We start from the raw sequence: 20,138 nt of genomic DNA, 5'->3' as shown, positions 1-20,138 counted from the left end.
TTGGAAGAGGGTGTTTGCTATGACCAGTGCGTTCTCTTGGCAAAACTCTATTAGCCTTTGCCCTGCTTCATTCTGTACTCCAAGGCCAAATTTGCCTGTTACTCCAGATGTTTCTTGACTTCCTACTTTTGTATTCCAGTCCCCTATAATGAAAAGGACATCTTTTTTGGGTGTTAGTTCTAAAAGGTCTTGTAGGTTTTCATAGAACTGTTCAACTTCAGCTTCTTCAGCATTACTGGTTGGGGCATAGACTTGGATTACTGTGATACTGAATGGTTTGCCTTGGAAATGAACAGAGATCATTCTGTCATTTTTGAGATTACATCCAAGTACTGCATTTCGGACTCTTTTGTTGACCATGATGGCTACTCCATTTCTTCTGAGGGATTCCTGCCTGCAGAGTAGATATAATGGTCATCTGAGTTAAATTCACCCATTCCAGTCCATTTTAGTTTGCTGATTCCTAGAATGTCGATGTTCACTCTGCCATCTCCTGTTTGACCACTTCCAATTTGCCTTGATTCATGGACCTAACATTCCAGGTTCCTGTGCAATACTGCTCTGTAGAGCATCAGACCTTGCTTCTATCACAGTCACATCCACAACTGGGTATTGTTTTTGCTTTGGCTCCATCCCTTCATTCTTTCTGGAGTTATTTCTCCACTGATTTCCAGTAGCATATTGGGCACCTACTGACCTGGGGGGTTCCTCTTTCAGTATCCTATCATTTTGCCTTTTCATATTGTTCATGGGGTTTTCAAGGCAAGAATACTGAAGTCGTTTGCCATTCTCTTCTCCAGTGGACCACATTCTGTCAGACCTCTCCACCATGACCCGCCTGTCTTGGGTGGCCCCACAGGGCATGGCTTAGTTTCATTGAGTTAGACAAGGCTGTGGTCCTAGTGTGATTAGATTGACTAGTTTTCTGTGATTATGGTTTCAGTGTGTCTGCCCTCTGATGCCCTCTTGTAACACCTACTGTCTTGAGTTTCCCTTACCTTGGACCTGGGGTATCTCTTCACAGACACCTCTAAGGCACATTAAACATTAAGCATCTGTGATTCCTACAAATGTACTATCTTGAGACTTGGTTAAATTGTTTTACCTTTTCTAGTCCTATTTTATGTAAAATCACCAGCCTTTACAAAAGCATCCTACATTTATCTTTATAGAGGGCTTCCCTGGTGGCTCAGATAGTAAAGCATCTGCCTGCAATGTGGGAGACACGGATCCAATCCCTGGGTTGGGAAGATCCCCTGGGGAAGGAAATGGCAACCAACTCCAGTACTCTTGCCTGGAAAATTCCATGGCTGGAGGACCCCCCCACCCCAGTCCATGGGGTCGCAAAGAGTTGGACTGACTGAGCAACTTGACTTTATCTTTACAAATGGATGCATACTATTGAGTCAGTAATTTCACCACCAATTAGATGTAGTTTGACCACTAGTTAATAGAGATTGATGATGTTTGAGGTTTTCTGTTTTTGTATTCTTTTATCATGGATTTTTAGAAGAATTGCAAACTCTCTGGTTGGGAGGAAACTACTGTGACTTCTTTTTTAATGTAGTTAATGGATTTAGGTCCAAATTACTTGAAGTTATGATTCAACACATCATTCTAGGTGATTGATAAGTTATCTACCCTTTGCATTCTATTATCCTTTTCTATTCTTTACATGGGTTCATCTTTAAGGGAATATAATTCCTGACAGTTTCAACGTTAACAGTCCAATATTCTAGAGCACCTCTGTTCAACAGAACTTTTTGCAATGATGAACAGACTATATTTGCACTGTCCAATACAGTAGCCACTAGTTACTTGTGGTTAACTAAGCACTTGGAATGTATCTAGCGTGACTGAGGAAGTAAATTTTAAATTCTATTTATTTTTAATTAGCTTTGATAGCCACAGTGACTCTGGTGACCCTATTTTTACATCTGATATTGAAATTTGCTTATTAATGATGGCAATCAATCCTCTTTAAAGACTTTGAAATGTGATAAAATGTTGGCTACTAAATGCTTGGTAAAAAACCAATGACTACCACTAATCATTTAATTTTGCCTACCTTGCTAAGTTTCAAGCCAAATTTATTTTTTGAAAAAGAAAGGTATATTTATATATCTCTAGTAATTTAGCATGGAACTCTAGAATATTTCCTCATAAGGACCTCTTCTTTACTGATAGCCAAGTAAAAATAATTATTAGTTGGCTAAATATTGTTTTCTAGCCTTTGCAGCTTAAAAAAAGACTTGGCAAAGGTTATAAGGCAAAAGATGACCAACACAAAAATCTTCATATGTATTAGTTGATATAAGACTCCAGCTGATACTTATACTTTACTAAGAATATTCCAATTAAAAAGAATGAAAAGTATGCAAAGTATTTGGTAAGAAAACAAAAGCAGATCTTTACTATCAGTGTGGAGTACTAGCTGACAATTACTGGTTTCTCCAGTGAGACTACAACTTACTTGTGACTGAAGAAATAATTCTTTTGTTTGTAAGCAATTTGGCTAGGAAACAAACAAGGGACAGGAACCATATATAATTCCACTTTGATCAGTTCATACAAGTGAAATGAAATAATTTTACTAATATACTCAAACTTTAATTATCTTTACTCCCAAGATTTGTAAAAATTCAGTTATTTAAATTTGATATAAATTTGGTATTTATATTTTTAATATGTAAGGGTAAGGAATCTCTGATGTTACAATAAGACAGGAAAAAACCAAAAGCATCTCATGAAAGAGATATAGCCAAATACAAAAACAAGAAATGCAGTCTCTTGATACAGCCAAATTATTGTATTAAAACCATTCAAACTACAGTTCTAGGGGTAGAGATAGGGAAGGCATTTAAAAGCTTCCTTTAAATTCACCATGAGGATCAATTTTGAAAGGACAAAAGTGATTTATGATCTATGGACATATCGCTAGGGAATAAAAACTAGCAATGAGTTCTAAAAGTTAAATCTTAACTAGAAAAAATTCGAACTTGGAAAAAAAAATTCTGGTTTCAACGGAGTTATTTTTTTGGTTCATTTTATATGTTGTTTATTCTTTCTCCAAATGAGTATTTATTATTTGTACAGGTACACAAAAGTAATTCCCATTTTTCTTAAAACATACTAAAAATATATATTAACCACAAAAAGTACTCACTTCGACTGGAAAGATGATGAGCATGGCTATTTTCAAAATAGCAGTAAATGTAAGAACCGAACATATATAAATCATGAAAAATGTACATCTCATTTTTGACAAAAATAAGTTCTATTTATACATTAATGCTTTATTATCAGCTTCTATATGATATCCTCCGACCTTATTTACATTTACTATGAGATTTCCAATATTATGTGTAACTCAAAGGCACTCAATTCGGAGATTATAAAGTCCTGAGCTTAAGTAGGAAATAGAATTCCCAAATAAAATTTGAAAATAAATAATTCAAAGACCACAGAATATGAAAATGTTTAAAGTATAATATTTGGTACATAAATAATCTGTGACCTAATAATAAAGTTGTACAGAATGTCAAAGAAAAGACCATAAAAGGCAAAAGAATATCCTCGGAATCAAACTAATTTTCTTCCCCTATTCAAGATCATTTGAAAGCCTGAAGCTGATTTTTTTCTTGTTAAAATTCTAGGAAAGCAAAATAAAAAAGCATGAAAATGCTTAAGTTAAATAAAAGTTCCTTAGCTTAGTCTTAAAAACCATGAAAAAATATTTAATGATTAGTAACATATGTAGACTAGAAGAATATCTGACTAGTAGGAGGAATCATAAAGAGCAGCTGGAAAAAAAATTAAGGACAGCTTTAAATATACCAATTGAAAGAGCATTTATAACTGGCCAGATTATTCCTTTAGCATTCTTTTAGTCAAATAAAAATGAAACTAACAGATGGATAATTGAGGTTCACTAACATTAAGTAGGATCAAAGTTCAAGGTGAAAACTGACTATGTATGGTTGCAGAGAAATGTGAAATTTACCTACAGCAATTTTCTATTGATGCTAAATTAAAAAGCATGAGTTGATATCTTTATTAGCAAATGGTTTGACAGATATTCTCTTGGCTTTAAAATGCTTTTCCATATATGCATAGAAATGTAATGAGGATAAGAATAGTCTTCTGTATTATCTGTACAGTTCGTAAGGCCTTTGTCATTGTTAGTCACCTTAGATGTGAATATCTGCAGGGCCATTAAATTAAAGCTGGCAAAAAAGTTTTCAAAGTGCTACTGTTTCCAACTGGTGAGTTCTTCAGTTTTCTGGATTTTCTGGATGATGACTATTTTCAGTTCTTTTTTCTGGCGATATATACAGGAAGTTACAGCAGATATATAAAGGGAAGATCAGAAGCCTGCTGTCCAAGTTCATCACTACTTGTTCCTATAAAACAAATTTGTTACTTTAATGATAATAGTAGTAGTATAAAAGTAAAACAGAGAACCAAACTGTTGAATTGAGTGAACTAAAGGTTAGTATGGTGGTTAAAAGTTTGCATCTGGAATCTGACAGTCTCTGTTCAAATCTCAAGACTTCCACCCACTAGCTTTGTGACCTCGGGCAAGTCACTGACTTTATCAACTGCAGCTTCCTCACTGTAAAAGAGGAGAATAACCACTCCATAGGATTATACTAGGATTAAATGAGACAATGCACATAGAGGGCTCAGCAAAGCCAGCTATATATTAAGTTACCAATAACGGTAGTTATTTTCATTACTGGAAAATTTCTATCAAGTACCTACATATTTTATGAACAGATACGGCCCAGAAATACAGAGACTTCTCATTTGGCTTCTATGTCTGATGGTCTTTATGTACAGCAAATACTTGATGGGAGTCATTATTGTCACAACAATAAGCATGGCCCCTTCCCACCCTTGTCTAAGATTTCCCACCATCTCTAATGCAAACAAGTTATATGTCTCTTGGAACCTAAAATACATTACCATGTAAAATCAATTTCAAAATCAAAAATCAAATTCAGTTACATCAATATACATGAGAGCAACTTGAGATTCTAGAGACAGAAGTTGATACTACACCTGAGAGCTACAAATGTAACCCTTACTCACTCATGCTACAGATCTCTGAAACTGTTTACCAGCAGGTTTTCATGAAAAGAATAAATCCTTTTAGCCCTGAAATGGGAACTCCTCTATTTTTTCAATAGTTGGATATATTCTCTGAACTAATATGCATTTGTTTTATCTTTATACATACTGGAGAATATACTTTTTAAAAAAAGTTAAAAAAATATTTATTTTTGCCTGTGCTGGGTCTTTGATTCTGTGTGGACTTTCTCTAGTTGTGGTGAGTGGCGGCTACTCCTCATGGTAGTACACAGGCTCTAGGCGAGCGGTCTTCAGTAGTTGCAGCTCATAGGCTCAGCAGTCGCGGCTTCTGGGCTCGAGTATGGGCTCAGTAAGTGTGATGCACGGGCTTAATTATCTGTGGCACATGGAATCTTCCTGGACCAGGGATCAAACTCATGTCCCCTGCACTGGCAGGCAGATTCTTATCCAGTGTACCACCAAGGAAGTCCCTGAAGAATATACTTTTAAAATACTGTTTAAATCTAGAATTTTATATTATTTACTGAAGCATGTGTTCCTACTAAGGGACTAAAGAGGGACTAAAACTGGAACAATTGAGTGACAGACAAAGGCTCAGCTAGATACAGCTTCTGTGTTGGGGGAACAGCAAGATAAATTTGGATAAAGAAGGCAGGGAATAGAAATGTTACACACACACACACACACACACACACACACACACACACACTATCGTCTCCAAATTGGGCAAAGTGGTATTTTGTTTAAGTGAACAAAATGGATATGATGACAAGTCAGATGAGGCATCACCTGGGCTGATGGTGCAAACAGGGTTGGCAGACAGCAAGCATGTCAAAGCACAGTTGACCTTCAGATGCTTAAGTCACCCTGGACTAGTCAACATCTGTAGCAATAACCTGACTCAAGGCAGATTTACTAAGTCTATTGAGGACAAAGGCTTTGATGATGTGTGTATCTGATGATAAAAGCAAGATTCTCCACTCACAACTCTTAAGAAAATTAGCATTCTGGTATCTAAATATAGTTAAGGTTGGTGGGGGAGAGTAGGTCAAAGACCTAATTCTGGGGAAAGAGAGCCATGCAGATATCACTTGGGGGCTGAAAGGACATACCAATTTCTGATTATTACACTGTACTAATCCCCATTTCCCGTCCATTAGACACCTAATTCTTGCTTTCTTAAAACCTTTAATGCCGCCCGATGGCTCAGTTTATATCTATACGTGCACCTTTATCTTTAGAAAAGCTCCATTTTCCTTCTTCCACTATGGCATGGAAGCAGTGAAGTCCATACATTACAGCATCAGACATAGTGGTGGTATCTTCCTAGTTTTCATCTGTTTCCAGACTGTTTCTTCTATCTTCTCTGCTTCTCTGAGGCTCATGTTACTTATTTCTACTATAGCTCTATTATTTCTAAATTCCAGAATCCTTAAGTCCAACTCCTTACTAGAAATCTTCGCTTAGACATAAAGCAACTCAAGTTTAAATCATCAGCTACTGAACACTACCTACCGTTTCCATTCTTTTTGGGCCGTCAGTGCTGCCATGCTTGCAACTGGTTTTGATTCCCCATCCTAGTTCTTAAATACTTCATACCAGGTTACTTTTTTTGCCCACCCCTTAAATACCAATGCTCCCTAGGTTTCCATCCTGTCATATTCTCAACATAATTTCCTGTAGGTTGTCTGATCCAATCATTATTCCTAGCCCAGGCACTGCTGATAAACGCTAGACCCATTTATCCACCAGTGTTCCAATTTTTACCTCAGTGCCCTCAAATCAAATATGCTTTAAACAGAATTCATCATCTCTTTACCCACAAGTCATGTTCATTTTCCTTCCTATAATTCAAATATAAGGGAAAAAAGTTGCCCAAGTCACAAAGCCAGGTACTATCTCTGACTGCTTTCTTCCTCACGCTCACACACACTTAAGCATCAAATTCTACCAAGTGCACCCCTTAATTTTGAGAACCTATCAACATCTCTTCACCCCATTACTATCCTCCTTAAGTTGAGGTTCTCGTTGTTTCTGATCTGGGTTACAGCAAGAGCATCTTTTTTTTTTTTAATTGGATATTGGTTTATTTTTTTAAAGGGTCTTTACTGAGGTATAAACATACAAGTTACATAAAATGTATAATAAGTTCTACTACATGTATATACACTTGAGAAACCAGCATACTCAAGATAATAGACATATCCACCCCCTATCCATCCCCCTCAGTGTCCTTAGGTTCCTGATGCTTCTTCTACCCTCTGGAAACCAACTGCCTGCTTCTGTTCCATAGTCTGCCTTTTCTAGAGTTTTAAATAAAAAGAATCATACAGAATGTACTCTTTTTTGTCTCACTTCTTGCATTTAGCTTAATTATTTCATCCATGTTATTGTGTGTACCAGTAATTCATGCTTTGTTTACTGCTGATAATTTGGATTATAGCAATAGTTTCTAAAAACTGTCTTCCTGCCATTATCATGCCTCTAAGCTCAAAATGGATTCTAAAGACCTAAATGTAAGATCAGAAACCATAAAACACTAAGAGGAAAACATTGGCAGAACATTGTATAAAACATAAAATCATAGCAAAGTCCTCTATGACCCACCTCCCAGAGTAATGAAATAAAAACACAAATAAACAAATGAGACTTAATTAAACTTAAAAGCTTTTGCATGGGAAAGGAAACTATATAAACAAAGTGGGAAGACAATCTTCAGAATGGAGGAAAATAATAGCAAATGAAACAACTGACAAAGGATTAATTTCCAAAATATACAAGGAGCTCATAAAACTGAACACCAGAAAAACAAACAACCCAATAAAAAAAGTGGGCGGAAACCTAAACAGACATTTCTTCAAAGAAGACAAACAGATGGCTAATAAACACATGAAAAGATGCTCAACATCACTCATTCAGTTCAGCTGAGTCGCTCAGTCGTGTCCCAACTCTTTGCGACCCCATGAATTGCAGCATGCCAGGCCTCCCTGTCCATCACCAACTCCCAGAGTTCATTCAAACTCACGTCTATCGAGTCAGTGATGCCATCCAGCCAATCTCATCCTCTGTCGTCCCCTTCTCCTCCTGCCCCCAATCCCTCCCAGCATCAGAGTCTTTTCCAGTGAGTCAACTCTTCGCATGAGGTGGCCAAAGTACTGGAGTTTCAGCTTCAGCATCATTCCTTCCAAAGAACACCCAGGACCGACCTCCTTTAGAATGGACTGGTTGGATCTCCTTGCAGTCCGAGGGACTCAAGAGTCTTCTCCAACACCACAGTTCAAAAGCATCAATTCTTTGACGGTCAGCTTTCTTCACAGTCCAACTCTCACATCCATACATGCTACTGGAGATCAGTGGAGAATAACTCCAGAAAGAATGAAGGGACGGAGCCAAAGCAAAAACAATACCCAGTTGTGGATGTGACTGTGATAGAAGCAAGGTCTGATGCTCTACAGAGCAATATTGCACAGGAACCTGGAATGTTAGGTCCATGAATCAAGGCAAATTGGAAGTGGTCAATCAGGAGATAGCAAGAGTGAATGTTGACATTCTAGGAATCAGCAAACTAAAATGGACTGGAATGGGTGAATTTAACTCAGATGACCATTATATCTACTACTGCAGGCTGGAATCCCTTAGAAGAAATGGAGTAGCCATCATGGTCAACAAAAGAGTCCGAAATGCAGTACTTGGATGCAATCTCAAAAATGACAGAATGATCTCTGTTCATTTCCAAGGCAAACCATTCAGTATCACAGTAATCCAAGTCTATGCCCCAACCAGTAATGCTAAAGAAGCTGAAGTTGAACGGTTCTATGAAAACCTACAAGACCTTTTAGAATTAACACCCAAAAAAGATGTCCTTTTCATTATAGGGGACTGGTATACAAAAGTAGGAAGTCAAAAAACACCTGGAGTAACAGGCAAATTTGGCCTTGGAATACAGAATGAAGCAGGGCAAAGGCTAATAGAGTTTTGCCAAGAGAACGCACTGGTCATAGCAAACACCCTCTTCCAACAACACAAGAGAAGACTCTACACATGGACATCACCAGATGGTCAACACCAAAATCAGACTGATTATATTCTTAGCAGCCAAAGATGGAGAAGCTCTATACAATCAGCAAAAACAAGACCGAGAGCTGACTGTGGCTCAGATCATGAGCTCCTTATTGCCAAATTCAGACTTAAATGGAAGAAAGTAGGGAAAACCACTAGACCATTCAGGTATGACCTAAATCAAATCCCTTATGATTATTCAGTGGAAGTGAGAAATAGATTTAAGGGACTAGATCTGATAGATAGAGTGCCTGATGAACTATGGACGGAGGTTCGTGACATTGTACAGGAGACAGGGATCAAGATCATCCCCATGGAAAAGAAATGCAAAAAAGCAAAATGGCTGTCTGGGGAGGCCTTAAAAATAGCTGTGAAAAGAAGAGAAGTGAAAGGCAAAGGAGAAAAGGAAAGATATAAGCATCTGAATGCAGAGCTGCAAAGAACAGCAAGGAGAGATAAGAAAGCCTTGCTCAGAGATCAATGCAAAGAAATAGAGGAAAACAAGAGAATGGGAAAGACCAGAGATCTCTCCAAGAAAATCAGAGATACCAAGGGAACATTTCATGCAAAGATGGGCTTGATAAAAGACAGAAATGGTGTGGACCTAACAGAAGCAGAAGATATTAAGAAGAGGTAGCAAGAATACACAGAAAAACTACAAAAAAGATCTTCAAGACCAAGATAATCACGATGGTGTGATCACTCACCTAGAGCCAGACATCCTGGAAAGTGAAGTCAAGTGGGCCTTAGAAAGCATCCCTATGAACAAAGCTAGTGGAGGTGATGGAATTCCAGTTGAGCTATTTCAAATCCTGAAAGATGCTACTGTGAAAGTGCTGCACTCAATATGCCAGCAAATTTGGAAGACTCGGCAGTGGCCCCAGGACTGGAAAAGGTCAGTTTTCATTCCAATCCCAAAGAAAGGCAATGCCAAAGAATGCTCAAACTACCGCACAATTGCACTCATCTCACACGCTAGTCAAGTAATGCTCAAAATTCTCCAAGCCAGGCTTCAGCAATATGTGAACCGTGAACTTCCAGATGTTCAAGCTGGTTTTAGAAAAGGCAGAGGAACCAGAGATCAAATTGCCAACATCCGCTGGATCATGGAAAAAGCAAGAGAGTTCCAGAAAAACATCTATTTCTGCTTTATTGACTATGCCAAAGCCTTTGACTGTGTGGATCACAATAAACTGTGGAAAATTCTGAAAGAGATGGGAATACCAGACCACCTGACCTGCCTCTTGAGAAACCTATATGCAGGTCAGGAAGCAACAGTTAGAAGTGGACATGGAACAACAGACTGGTTCCAAAAGGAAAAGGAGTATGTCAAGGCTGTATATTGTCACCCTGCTTATTTAACTTCTATGCAGAGTACATCATGAGAAACGCTGGGCTGGAAGAAGCACAAACTGGAATCAAGATTGCCGGGAGAAATATCAATCACCTCAGATATGCAGATGACACCACCCTTATGGCAGAAAGTGAAGAGGAACTAAAAAGCCTCTTGATGAAAGTGGAAGAGGAGAGTGAAACAGTTGGCTTAAAGCTCAACATTCAGAAAATGAAGATCATGGCATCTGGTCCCATCACTTCATGGGAAATAGATGGGGAAACAGAGGAAACAGTGTCAGACTTGATATTTTTGGGCTCCAAAATCACTGCAGATGGTGATGAAGCCATGAAATTAAAAGATGCTTACTCCTTGGAAGGAAAGTTATGACTAACCTAGATAGCATATTGAAAAGCAGAGACATTACTTTGCCAACAAAGGTCCGTCTAGTCAAGGCTATGGTTTTTCCAGTGGTCATGTATGGATGTGAGAGTTGGACATCACTCATTCGAGAAATGCAAATCAAAACTACAATCAGTAATCACCTCACACTGGTTAGAATGGCCAACATTAATCAATAAATACTAGAGAGGGTGTGGAGAAAAGGGAACCCTTTTGCACTGTTGGAGGGAATGTAAACTGATACAGTCATGATGGAAGACAGTAGGAAGATTCCTCAAAAAACTACCATATGAACCAGCAATCCCAGTACTTGGCATATACCCTGAGGAAATGAAAACTGAAAAAGGCACATATACCTTAATGTTCACTGAAGCACTATATATGATAGCTAGGATATGAAAGCAACCTAGATGTCCATCATCAGATGAATGGATAAAGAAACTGTGGTACATACATACAATGGAATATTACTCAGCCATAAAAGGAATGCATCTGAGTCAGTTCTAAAATGTGGTGGATGAACCTAGAGCCTATTATACAGAGTAAAGTAAGTCAAAAAGAGAAATATCATGTATTAACCCATATATATGGAGAAAGATGGTACTGAGGAACCTATTTACAGGGCAACAATGGAGATGCAGACTTATGGACACGGGCAGCAGGGGAGGAAGGAGAGGGTGGGACAAATGGAGAGAGTAACATGGAAGCCCATACATGACCATGCGTAAAATAGACAGCCAATGGAAATTAGCTGTATGACTCAGGGAACTCAAACCTGGACTCTGTAACAACCTAGAGGGGTGGGTAGGGGTGGGAGGGAGGCTAAAGAGGGAGGAGACACATGCATACCTATGGCTGTCTCATCCTGATGTATGGCAGAGGCCAACACAATATTGTGAAGCAATTTTCCTTCAATTAAAAATAATTAAAAAAAAAAAAGACAAATTACAGGACAAAAAAAATGATGTTGCACATATACATTTATTGACAAGAAAAGCTACATACAGCAAAGTGGGAAAAAAGCAGGTTACAAAGTAGTTGAACTGTAAGATAAAATTCTGGGAAAAGAATATAGGAGATGAAAAAAGTGTCATCTCTCAGCGAACCATGTATGATTTTTTCCCGTTTATTTTTATTTTCTATTTTTCTATAACAAATCTCCATAAGCTACATAAAATACATATATGCAACTCCCATAGCTCTCTACAGATCTCAGAAAAAGTCCAAACTCAATCCATAGCCCATCATGCCCTGCTCTACTCCTGATCTCATCCTCTTTCAAACCTCTCAGTTCCTTGAAGGACCCATATGCTCCCTGGGCTCCATCTGAGGATTGGTTCAGGTGTCCATTCACTTTTCAACTTGTCCAGAACAGGCCTTCCTGAGCTGTCCCTCACCACTCCCCAACACCCAAAGGTTAGAGATATCTCCCCAAAGGTTAGAGATATCTCCCTCAATGTTAGTCTTTGAGCCCATCTCTCTTGTGCTACTCAGCTTTATAACATAAGCTTCTCTTCATTTCCTCCACTTCTAGCATAAAACCTAGCATGTAACAGGGACACAAATGTTTGTTGAATGAGCAAATCAAGGAACACTAGGAATACAAGTATCTTGGCCTGGTGATTTTTAATTAAGTCTCTGGCTGCTTTCGGCCAGGACAGTGCTTTTTTAAAGAAGTTCTAAGTTGAAGGCAAAGACAGACAATGTTCATGCAGCTCCAGAGGGTGTGAGAGAGACCAGGAGAGAATTTTAGTGGAGGCAGATTTGAACTTATTATGTATCTGCCTTGTCATTTCCTACCCCACATGACCGAGTCAGCTTTTCATCCCTAAGAGTTCTAACAGTGGTTAAGACCCTCCATAAGAATGCTGTTAAAGAAGTTCTCATACAAGGCAGGGAGGTCAGATCTATCACTTCCAAGGCTGCTCCATGCAGTGCTAAATTCTGATATTCTATGATAGGCTCTTCAGTCTGAGGAAAACCGCTAACTTCTTTGTGTGTGTGTTTTGCTTTTTATTTTCTATTTTTTTCTTTCAAAACTGATAACTTCTAATAATTTATGTAAACTATAGGCTCCAAACCCTTTATAAACTCAGTATGTCCTTTGAAATGATGGTTAGCTGTACTAGAAACAAACTTCCTTGATTTTTAACAGCTCTCATTTTATTTTTTGAAACTGGTTTCCTTTGGCATCATGACATTTTGAAACATACACGCATGTGATTTATGAAGAAACAAACAGTCTCAGAGATAATTTTAGGAACACTGTAGATGTCTGTCATTTTAGAAACCCACTGTGCTAGCAGATTAGGTTCTGTTAATATCCAGGATCTATGGAAACTTAGCGGATTGTTTTTAAGGTCTCTCTTATTAATGTATAAATAAATGCAATAATGAACACAATGGAGAAAACAATTAAGAGTCATAACTTTTTGAAGATCATGTTCAGGATGAATATTATTTCCATACTGTCAACTTTTCCCTGCCCCTCCAATCAAATTGTGTTTCCTTCTTTTTTTGTCTTAGTGACACTTCTGCTAGAATGGAGTAAACTTTGAATGAGTAAACATGGCACTTCCATCTTTACCTTCAAAAAACTCTCAAACCAATCTTTAAGTCAAATATTAAAATCTTACGAATTTTCAAAAAGGAGTCAAAAGACAAATACTACAATAAAAAATTAACAGAAAAGTAATCAGACATACCTGGTCCTTTTCAAGTGTAAGTATCTGATAGCCAGTTGTTCTACTGCATATTAGTTTTCCACTGCTATCGAAAGAGGCCAAACGTAATCTAGAATACACACACAAGCACAAAAATAAAAGATTTTTTAAAGCACACATTAAATAAGCCCTATCTTACTTTAATTTCTACTTTTTTCTTCCATATTCTTTTACTTTAAAATTTTTATTTATTCTCTAGAAGTCTTTTATTTGATAATACTTTGCAAAGTTTTTCCAAACTATAAACTGATTCTGTTTATATTTTTAAGCTTGTGCTATTATATACATCTGGGATATAAAAATAATTTATAAGTTATGCCTTTTTATTGTGATAAAATATACATAAAACTTACCATTTTAACCAAGTTTAAGTGTATTGTTCTTGACACCGAAGACATTTCACACTGTTCTGTTTTAGTCAATACCACCACTCATTGGAAAAGACTCTGATGCTGGGAGGGATTGGGGGCAGGAGGAGAAGGGGACGACAGAGGATGAGATGGCTGGATGGCATCACTGACTCGATGGACGTGAGTCTGAGTGAACTCCGGGAGTTGGTCAGGGACAGGGAGGCCTGGCGTGCTGCGATTCATGGGGTCGCAAAGAGTCGGACACGACTGAGCGACTGAACTGAACTGAACCATCCATCCATAATCTTTACTTCTTCCCTAAATGAAACTCTGTATCCAGTTACATGAATTCCCCATTTCTACCTCAGCCCCTGACAATCACCATCCTGTTTTCTGTCTCTATAAACTCGTCTATTCTATGTACCTCATGTAAGTGGAATCACACAGCATATGAACTTTTGTAACTGGCTTATTTCACTTAGCATAGTGTCTCCAAGGTTCATGTTACAGCACATGTGAAAATTTCCCTCCACTTTCAGGCTGAATAATATTGTTTTAGGTATATGCCATGTTTTATCTGTCCATCTGTTGACACTTGGGTTGCATCCACCTTTTGACTATTGTGAATAATGTTGCTATGTATACAAATATGTTTGAGTCCTTGGTTTCAATTCTCTGGGGGTAAATAACCAGAAGAGGAATCGCTGGGTGATATGGTAATTCTATGTTTAATTTTTTGAGGAAATGCCATACCATTTTCTACAGAGTATGCACCATTTTAACATTCCTAAATTTATCCACATCTTCACCAACACTTTTGTTTTTGATATTAGCCATCCTAACAGGTGTGAGGTGATGTCTCACTGTGGTTTTGATCTGCATTTTCCTAATGATTAGTGATGCTGAGCATCTTTTCATGTGCTTATTGGTCATTTGTACATTTTCTTCGGAGAAATATTTAAGTTCTTTGCCCATTTTTGAATCAGTTTTTTTGTTGTTGTGGAATTCAGATGTTCTCTATGTATTCCAGATATTAATTCGTCAGATATATGGTTAACAAATATTTTTTTCCTATTCCACAGGTTACCTTTTCACTTTGTTAAGTGTCCTTTGACACATGATTTAATTTTGATAAGTTCAACATTTTTTTTTTTTGGTTATTGTTGCCTGTGTTTTGGTATCATGTTGAAGGAATCACTGTCAAATTTAGTATCAAAAAGCTTTCTTCCTGTTTTCTTCCAAGAGTTATTTTATTGTTTTGGCTCGTATGTTTAGGTCTTTGATTCATTTTGAGTTAATTTTTGTGCATGGTGTAACTTAAATATGACTTCCCAGGTGGCACAGTGGTAAAGAATCTGCCTGCCAATGCAAGAGATCAGAGTTTGATCCTTGGTATGGGAAGATCGCCTAGAGAAGCAAATGGCAAGCCACTCCAGTATTCTTGCCTGGAAAATTCCACAGACAGAGGAGCCTTGCCAGCTACAATCTGTGGGGCCACAAAGAGTCTGACATGTCTGAGCATACACACACACAAGGTAGACATGAATCCAGGACTTTTAAATAATCTGTTCAATAAGCTATTTTCTAATTTGTCAGCATCCTCTCCAGAAAAATACTGCCAGCTCAACTATTAGGCAAAGTTGAACATCTGAAATCCTATAGAAAGTTAAGGATAATATGAGACATGTTTTCCTATACAAGTACCTTGTTATATTTCCAGTTTGGACCTTTCTGGATTAGCAGCAAGGCAATAGCTTTAAACCCAGTATCAACCCTATACCATTTATATTTTAGCACATTCTTTCTTCCTGATATATTAGATCTAGGGTTTATACTTTTGATTATTAATACACTTTATAAGAATAGACTCTTATCATTTCCTTCCCGTTTCATTGTATATTGTATCTTACCAAAGTTCTACCACTGTTGGTATAAATTATGGTTTTATTTCATTTTTATAGTTCTTCTGGAGTGAGGAAGAGTGGGGTGGTAAAACTTCATCCTACCTAAATGCTATGCTCCTTCGAGGCTGTAAACTGACAGATCCACTACATGGCTGATTCAGTGTATTGCGTTTGAAAATGATGTATCGATTGGTGTAAGTTACAAGCAGGTCAAAGCCAAAGTTAAAACCTGTCCACCGCCAGCAGTACTGAAATACAGAGGAGAAAGATTTACTTCATTTTACCATATTAGCAAGTCAAAATTAAAAGATCAAAATGTCTTTTCTTTTTTAAATTCATTTCAAATATTCCTGTATCATGGTTTCCTAATTTTGTCAGTGCCTTAAGACTTACCACACAGAATACATATAAAAGGTTTACTACACAGACATGGTATACATCAAAGCCAGCAAAAGCAGCCTTTATGATCATTATTCCTTAAGGTACTTTCTTAATATTGTCTCTTTATGATCTATTTCATCAACTCTCCACACTGTAATTTTATCATAACTAATATGGCTTTTTACTACAATTCTAAGGAGGCGTATAGGTTAGGAAACTAGGAGTCTAGATAAAGGTAGTAAGAATCCATTAAATTTTCTCCTGCTTTAAAAATACCTTAATAAAAATACCTTATTTATACTCTGAAATACCTTAAGTGATACCTTGTGTGATCTCTCTTACATGTAAAATCTACCAAAAATATATGTACAGTTACAGAGAACAGCTGGGTAGTTGCCAGAGGCAAGGGGTAGGGAGTAGGAGAAATGAACGAACACTGCTTTTTTTAAAAAAAAGTTTAAATTAAATTTAAAAAATACTCTAAACTAACCAACAGAATCACCAACTGAGTTTTTTTAAATACCATCATGAGGGACTTCCCTAGTGGCTCAGTGGTAAAGAATCGCCTGCCAATGCAGGAGGGACAGGTTTAGATCCCTGACCCAGGAAAATCCCACGTGCTGTGGAGCAACTAAGCTTGTGCGCCACAACTATTAAGCCTGTGCTCTAGAACCCGGGAACTGTAACCACTCAGTCCACGTGCCCTTAGAGCCTGTGCTCTGCAACAAGAGAAGCCACCGCAATGAGAAGCCCATGTACCATAACCAGAGAAAAAGAGCACAGAGCAACAAAGACCCCAGTGTAGCCAAAAAATAAATAAATAAAACCATCATGAGGCTCACAAGTTTGTTTATTCTATCAACTAATAGTTAATAAGACACTATTAAGTAAAGTGGCATGCTACAATGAAGTTGAAGTTAGGGCTTTGAGTGCTTGGTTGACACTATGAATTACAACATTAAACCAATAGTTCATTGATTATTTATTGAGCACATATTTTGTGCCAGGTACTACCCTAGGCATTGAAGAAATGGCAGTAGATAAGTTTGAGCCCTAGTAAATGTATATTTTAATACATGTATGTTTGTGTGGAGGAGGACAGAATGTAATTCCAGGAGAGAGTGACAGGGCAGAGGATAGGGGCTGGCAGCTGGGGAGCCTACTGGTTCAGGCAGGTGGTCAGGTAATGTTTAAGGAGATGCTACATGACTAGAGCCCTGAGTCAACTAAGGAGCAGACCAGTTAGCCATCTGGGAAAAAGTGACTTAGACAAAGGGAACAACGAGTCCAAAGCTCTGGAGGGAAAAACATGCTTGGCATATCTGAAGAACAGCAAAAAGGGCTATGTGGCTAGGGCAATAACTGAGGGGGATAGAAGCTGGAGATGAGTTCAGAGAGCCAGTCAGGGGCCAGAGAATATAGGGTGCAGTGTCCATAGTAGAGAAGAGTTTGGATTTCTTCTAAGTGTGATAAAAGTCTAATGGAAAATTTTAGAGGAGATAACATGATCTAACTTGCATTTTAAAAAGATGATTTTGGCTGTTGTGTGGAAAACAGAATGTACAACAAGAGTAAAAACAGGGAGAGCAGTTATGAAGCTCCAATACAGTCCAGGCAAGGGGTAATGGTTACTTGGATTTGGGTCACAGTAGAAGACAGGGCAAGTATATTTTGAAGCTATATATTTAAAGGAACTTCTTACAGACAACAGGTGTGGAATGAAAGAAAGAGGAATCCAAAGTTTGGAGCCTATACAATAAATGAACAAAGGGGCTATTTATGGGTTGGCGAATACTTGGAAGGAGGAGTCTGGGAATGAAAATCAGAGTTTAACTGGGCCCATTCTATTTGAGATGCTATTAGGATTCTAAGAAAGATGTCATGTGAGAAACTGGATACAGGAGTTAGAAATTGGTGTTAAGTCATAAGACTAGAGATCACTTAGTAGCCAGCCAAAGAGCAAAGACAAGGAAGAAGTCCAAGTACTGATCCTCCAGTCATATCAATATGTGTTGAGAAAGAGATGGATCTAGCAAAGACTTAAAGGAAGCAGCCAATTAAGTAGAAAGAAAACGAGCACAGTGTGCTCTCCTGGAAGTCACAGAGAAAATCTCCAAGGAGTGAGTGAGCAGATGGGTCACGCTGCCAAGAACTTTCAGAAGACTAAAAACTACTTGATTTGGTAATGCAGGAATCAGTGGTGATAGTGGCATGGCAGTTTCACTTGAGTTTATTGGAGTAAATGAATTGGAATGGAGACAGGCAACTTTTTTCAATGAGTTTTGCTTAAAAATGGTACAGGGAAATGGAGTGGGAGCTAGAGTGGAATGTGGGTCAGGGAATGGTTTAAGATGGGTGATGCTGTAGCATGTTATATGCTAAATCAGAATGATCCAGAAGAGAAAACTGACGATGCAAGAGAGGGAGGTGATGACTGTATGAACAAACCTTCTGAATATGTGAGAAGGGATGGGGTCGTTACAGGAGAAGGGGATGGACTAGGACAGAAACAGACAGTTCATCCATTCTGATAAAAGTACAATACATGGCTAAGATGCAGATAGACTGGTAGTACTGTTGGTAGAAGATGCACAGATTCTCTTCCTATTGCCTTTACTTTCTGAATAAAGAAAGAAGGAACGCCACTGGATATAAGAATAAGGGTGGCAGCACTGCCCTTGAGAAGGTATGAGAGTTACTCCAAGCGTGGGAGGGTAAGTTCGCTAGGGAGACGCAAGGATCACACAGCATTAAAGACCTGCTTGAAGTCTACATTTACAAACAAAACCTGCTGGGGCATATTTGGTGTTTTTCCTTAGTTGAATTCATTTGTATGGAAGCAGGCATGGAAAGCAGGGGTTTCCCTGGCAGCTCAATGGGAATCAGCCACTCCAATATTCTTGCCTGGGAAATCCCATGGATAGAAGAACTTAGCAGGCTTTAGTCCATGGGGTCTCAAATGAGTCAGACATGACAGCGACTAAACAACAATAATTGGCATGGAGAGCATGGAAAGGAGGGATTTAACAAAAACTGAGGACTAGCCAGGTGAATTTGACAGAGTGAAAAAGGGAAAAGAGAAATTAAGAGTATAAGCCAGGGACCAATTTCAAGACGTAACATAAAATTTAAGTCAAGTAAAGAAAGAAGTAGGGATGTGGTGAGAAGGTAAAGGGAAAAAGTAAGAGCAATGTAATGTACATTCCAGTGGGGTTAGAAAGATGTTGGGAGGTCAAATAGGAGAGGGAGAGCGCTACAAAGATACATTCTGCAAACAGTGTGCTTAAAATGGAGATTTTGAAGGGGGTGTATGAATCAGGCATACAAAAACGGAGGATATGCTTACAGGAAATGGGTACTGAGATAGAGTGGTGCACAAGATCACAGAGGGAAGGAAGGTTCAGGAAAAGATACTAAAACCACTGAGACTGCTAAGAAGAGTAGGGAGAAAGCAAACCAGTGAGCCCAGGGAGTGATGGCCATAGTCAGAGTAGTGAGTGGTGAAGTATACTTGTCAAAGGAGATATCATTCAACTATGACGAGGGTGGAACAAGGTCTGGGAGCAGCAACTAGGATGACTAAGGAATAAAGAAGACGCTATTTCTCATTCATATTCTGATCATTTATCACAACTGTTAACACAAACATAAAATAATAAACCTTTCAAAACTTAAAATGAGGGAAAATCTGGGAGAAAAATAACCAAATTGTTATCTAAATTAGGCTGGCAATCTGTTTCACATATGATAATATACATCTCCAGTCCAGGTTTGATGCATGAGACAGGGTGCTCAGGGCTGGTGCACTGGGATGACCCTGAGGGATGGGATGGGGAGGGAGGTGGGAGGGGGGTGGTTAAGGATGGGGAACACATAGAAATAAAAAGTTAAA

The 20,138-nt window shown here is 38.2% G+C and overlaps 1 protein-coding gene across 1 annotated transcript in view; it reads right to left on the bottom strand.

The window, feature by feature from the left end:
- Positions 1–3,029: 3,029 nt before the first annotated feature.
- GMCL1 (germ cell-less 1, spermatogenesis associated) overlaps positions 3,030–20,138 on the bottom strand; it is a 55,142-nt gene continuing 38,033 nt past the window's right edge. The window contains exons 12-14 of the mRNA XM_006079634.4: positions 15,968–16,113; positions 13,594–13,681; positions 3,030–4,403 (exon numbers count right to left, since the gene is read on the bottom strand). Of these exons, the coding sequence (XP_006079696.1) occupies positions 4,275–4,403; positions 13,594–13,681; positions 15,968–16,113 (363 nt within the window). The 3' untranslated portion in view covers positions 3,030–4,274. The remainder of the gene's footprint in view (positions 4,404–13,593; positions 13,682–15,967; positions 16,114–20,138) is intronic.

Source organism: Bubalus bubalis, chromosome 12, assembly GCF_019923935.1.
Source record: "Bubalus bubalis isolate 160015118507 breed Murrah chromosome 12, NDDB_SH_1, whole genome shotgun sequence".
Taxonomy (NCBI): domain Eukaryota; kingdom Metazoa; phylum Chordata; class Mammalia; order Artiodactyla; family Bovidae; genus Bubalus; species Bubalus bubalis.
Note: the sequence above shows the minus strand (reverse complement) of the source record. Positions and strands in the feature narration are given on the sequence as shown.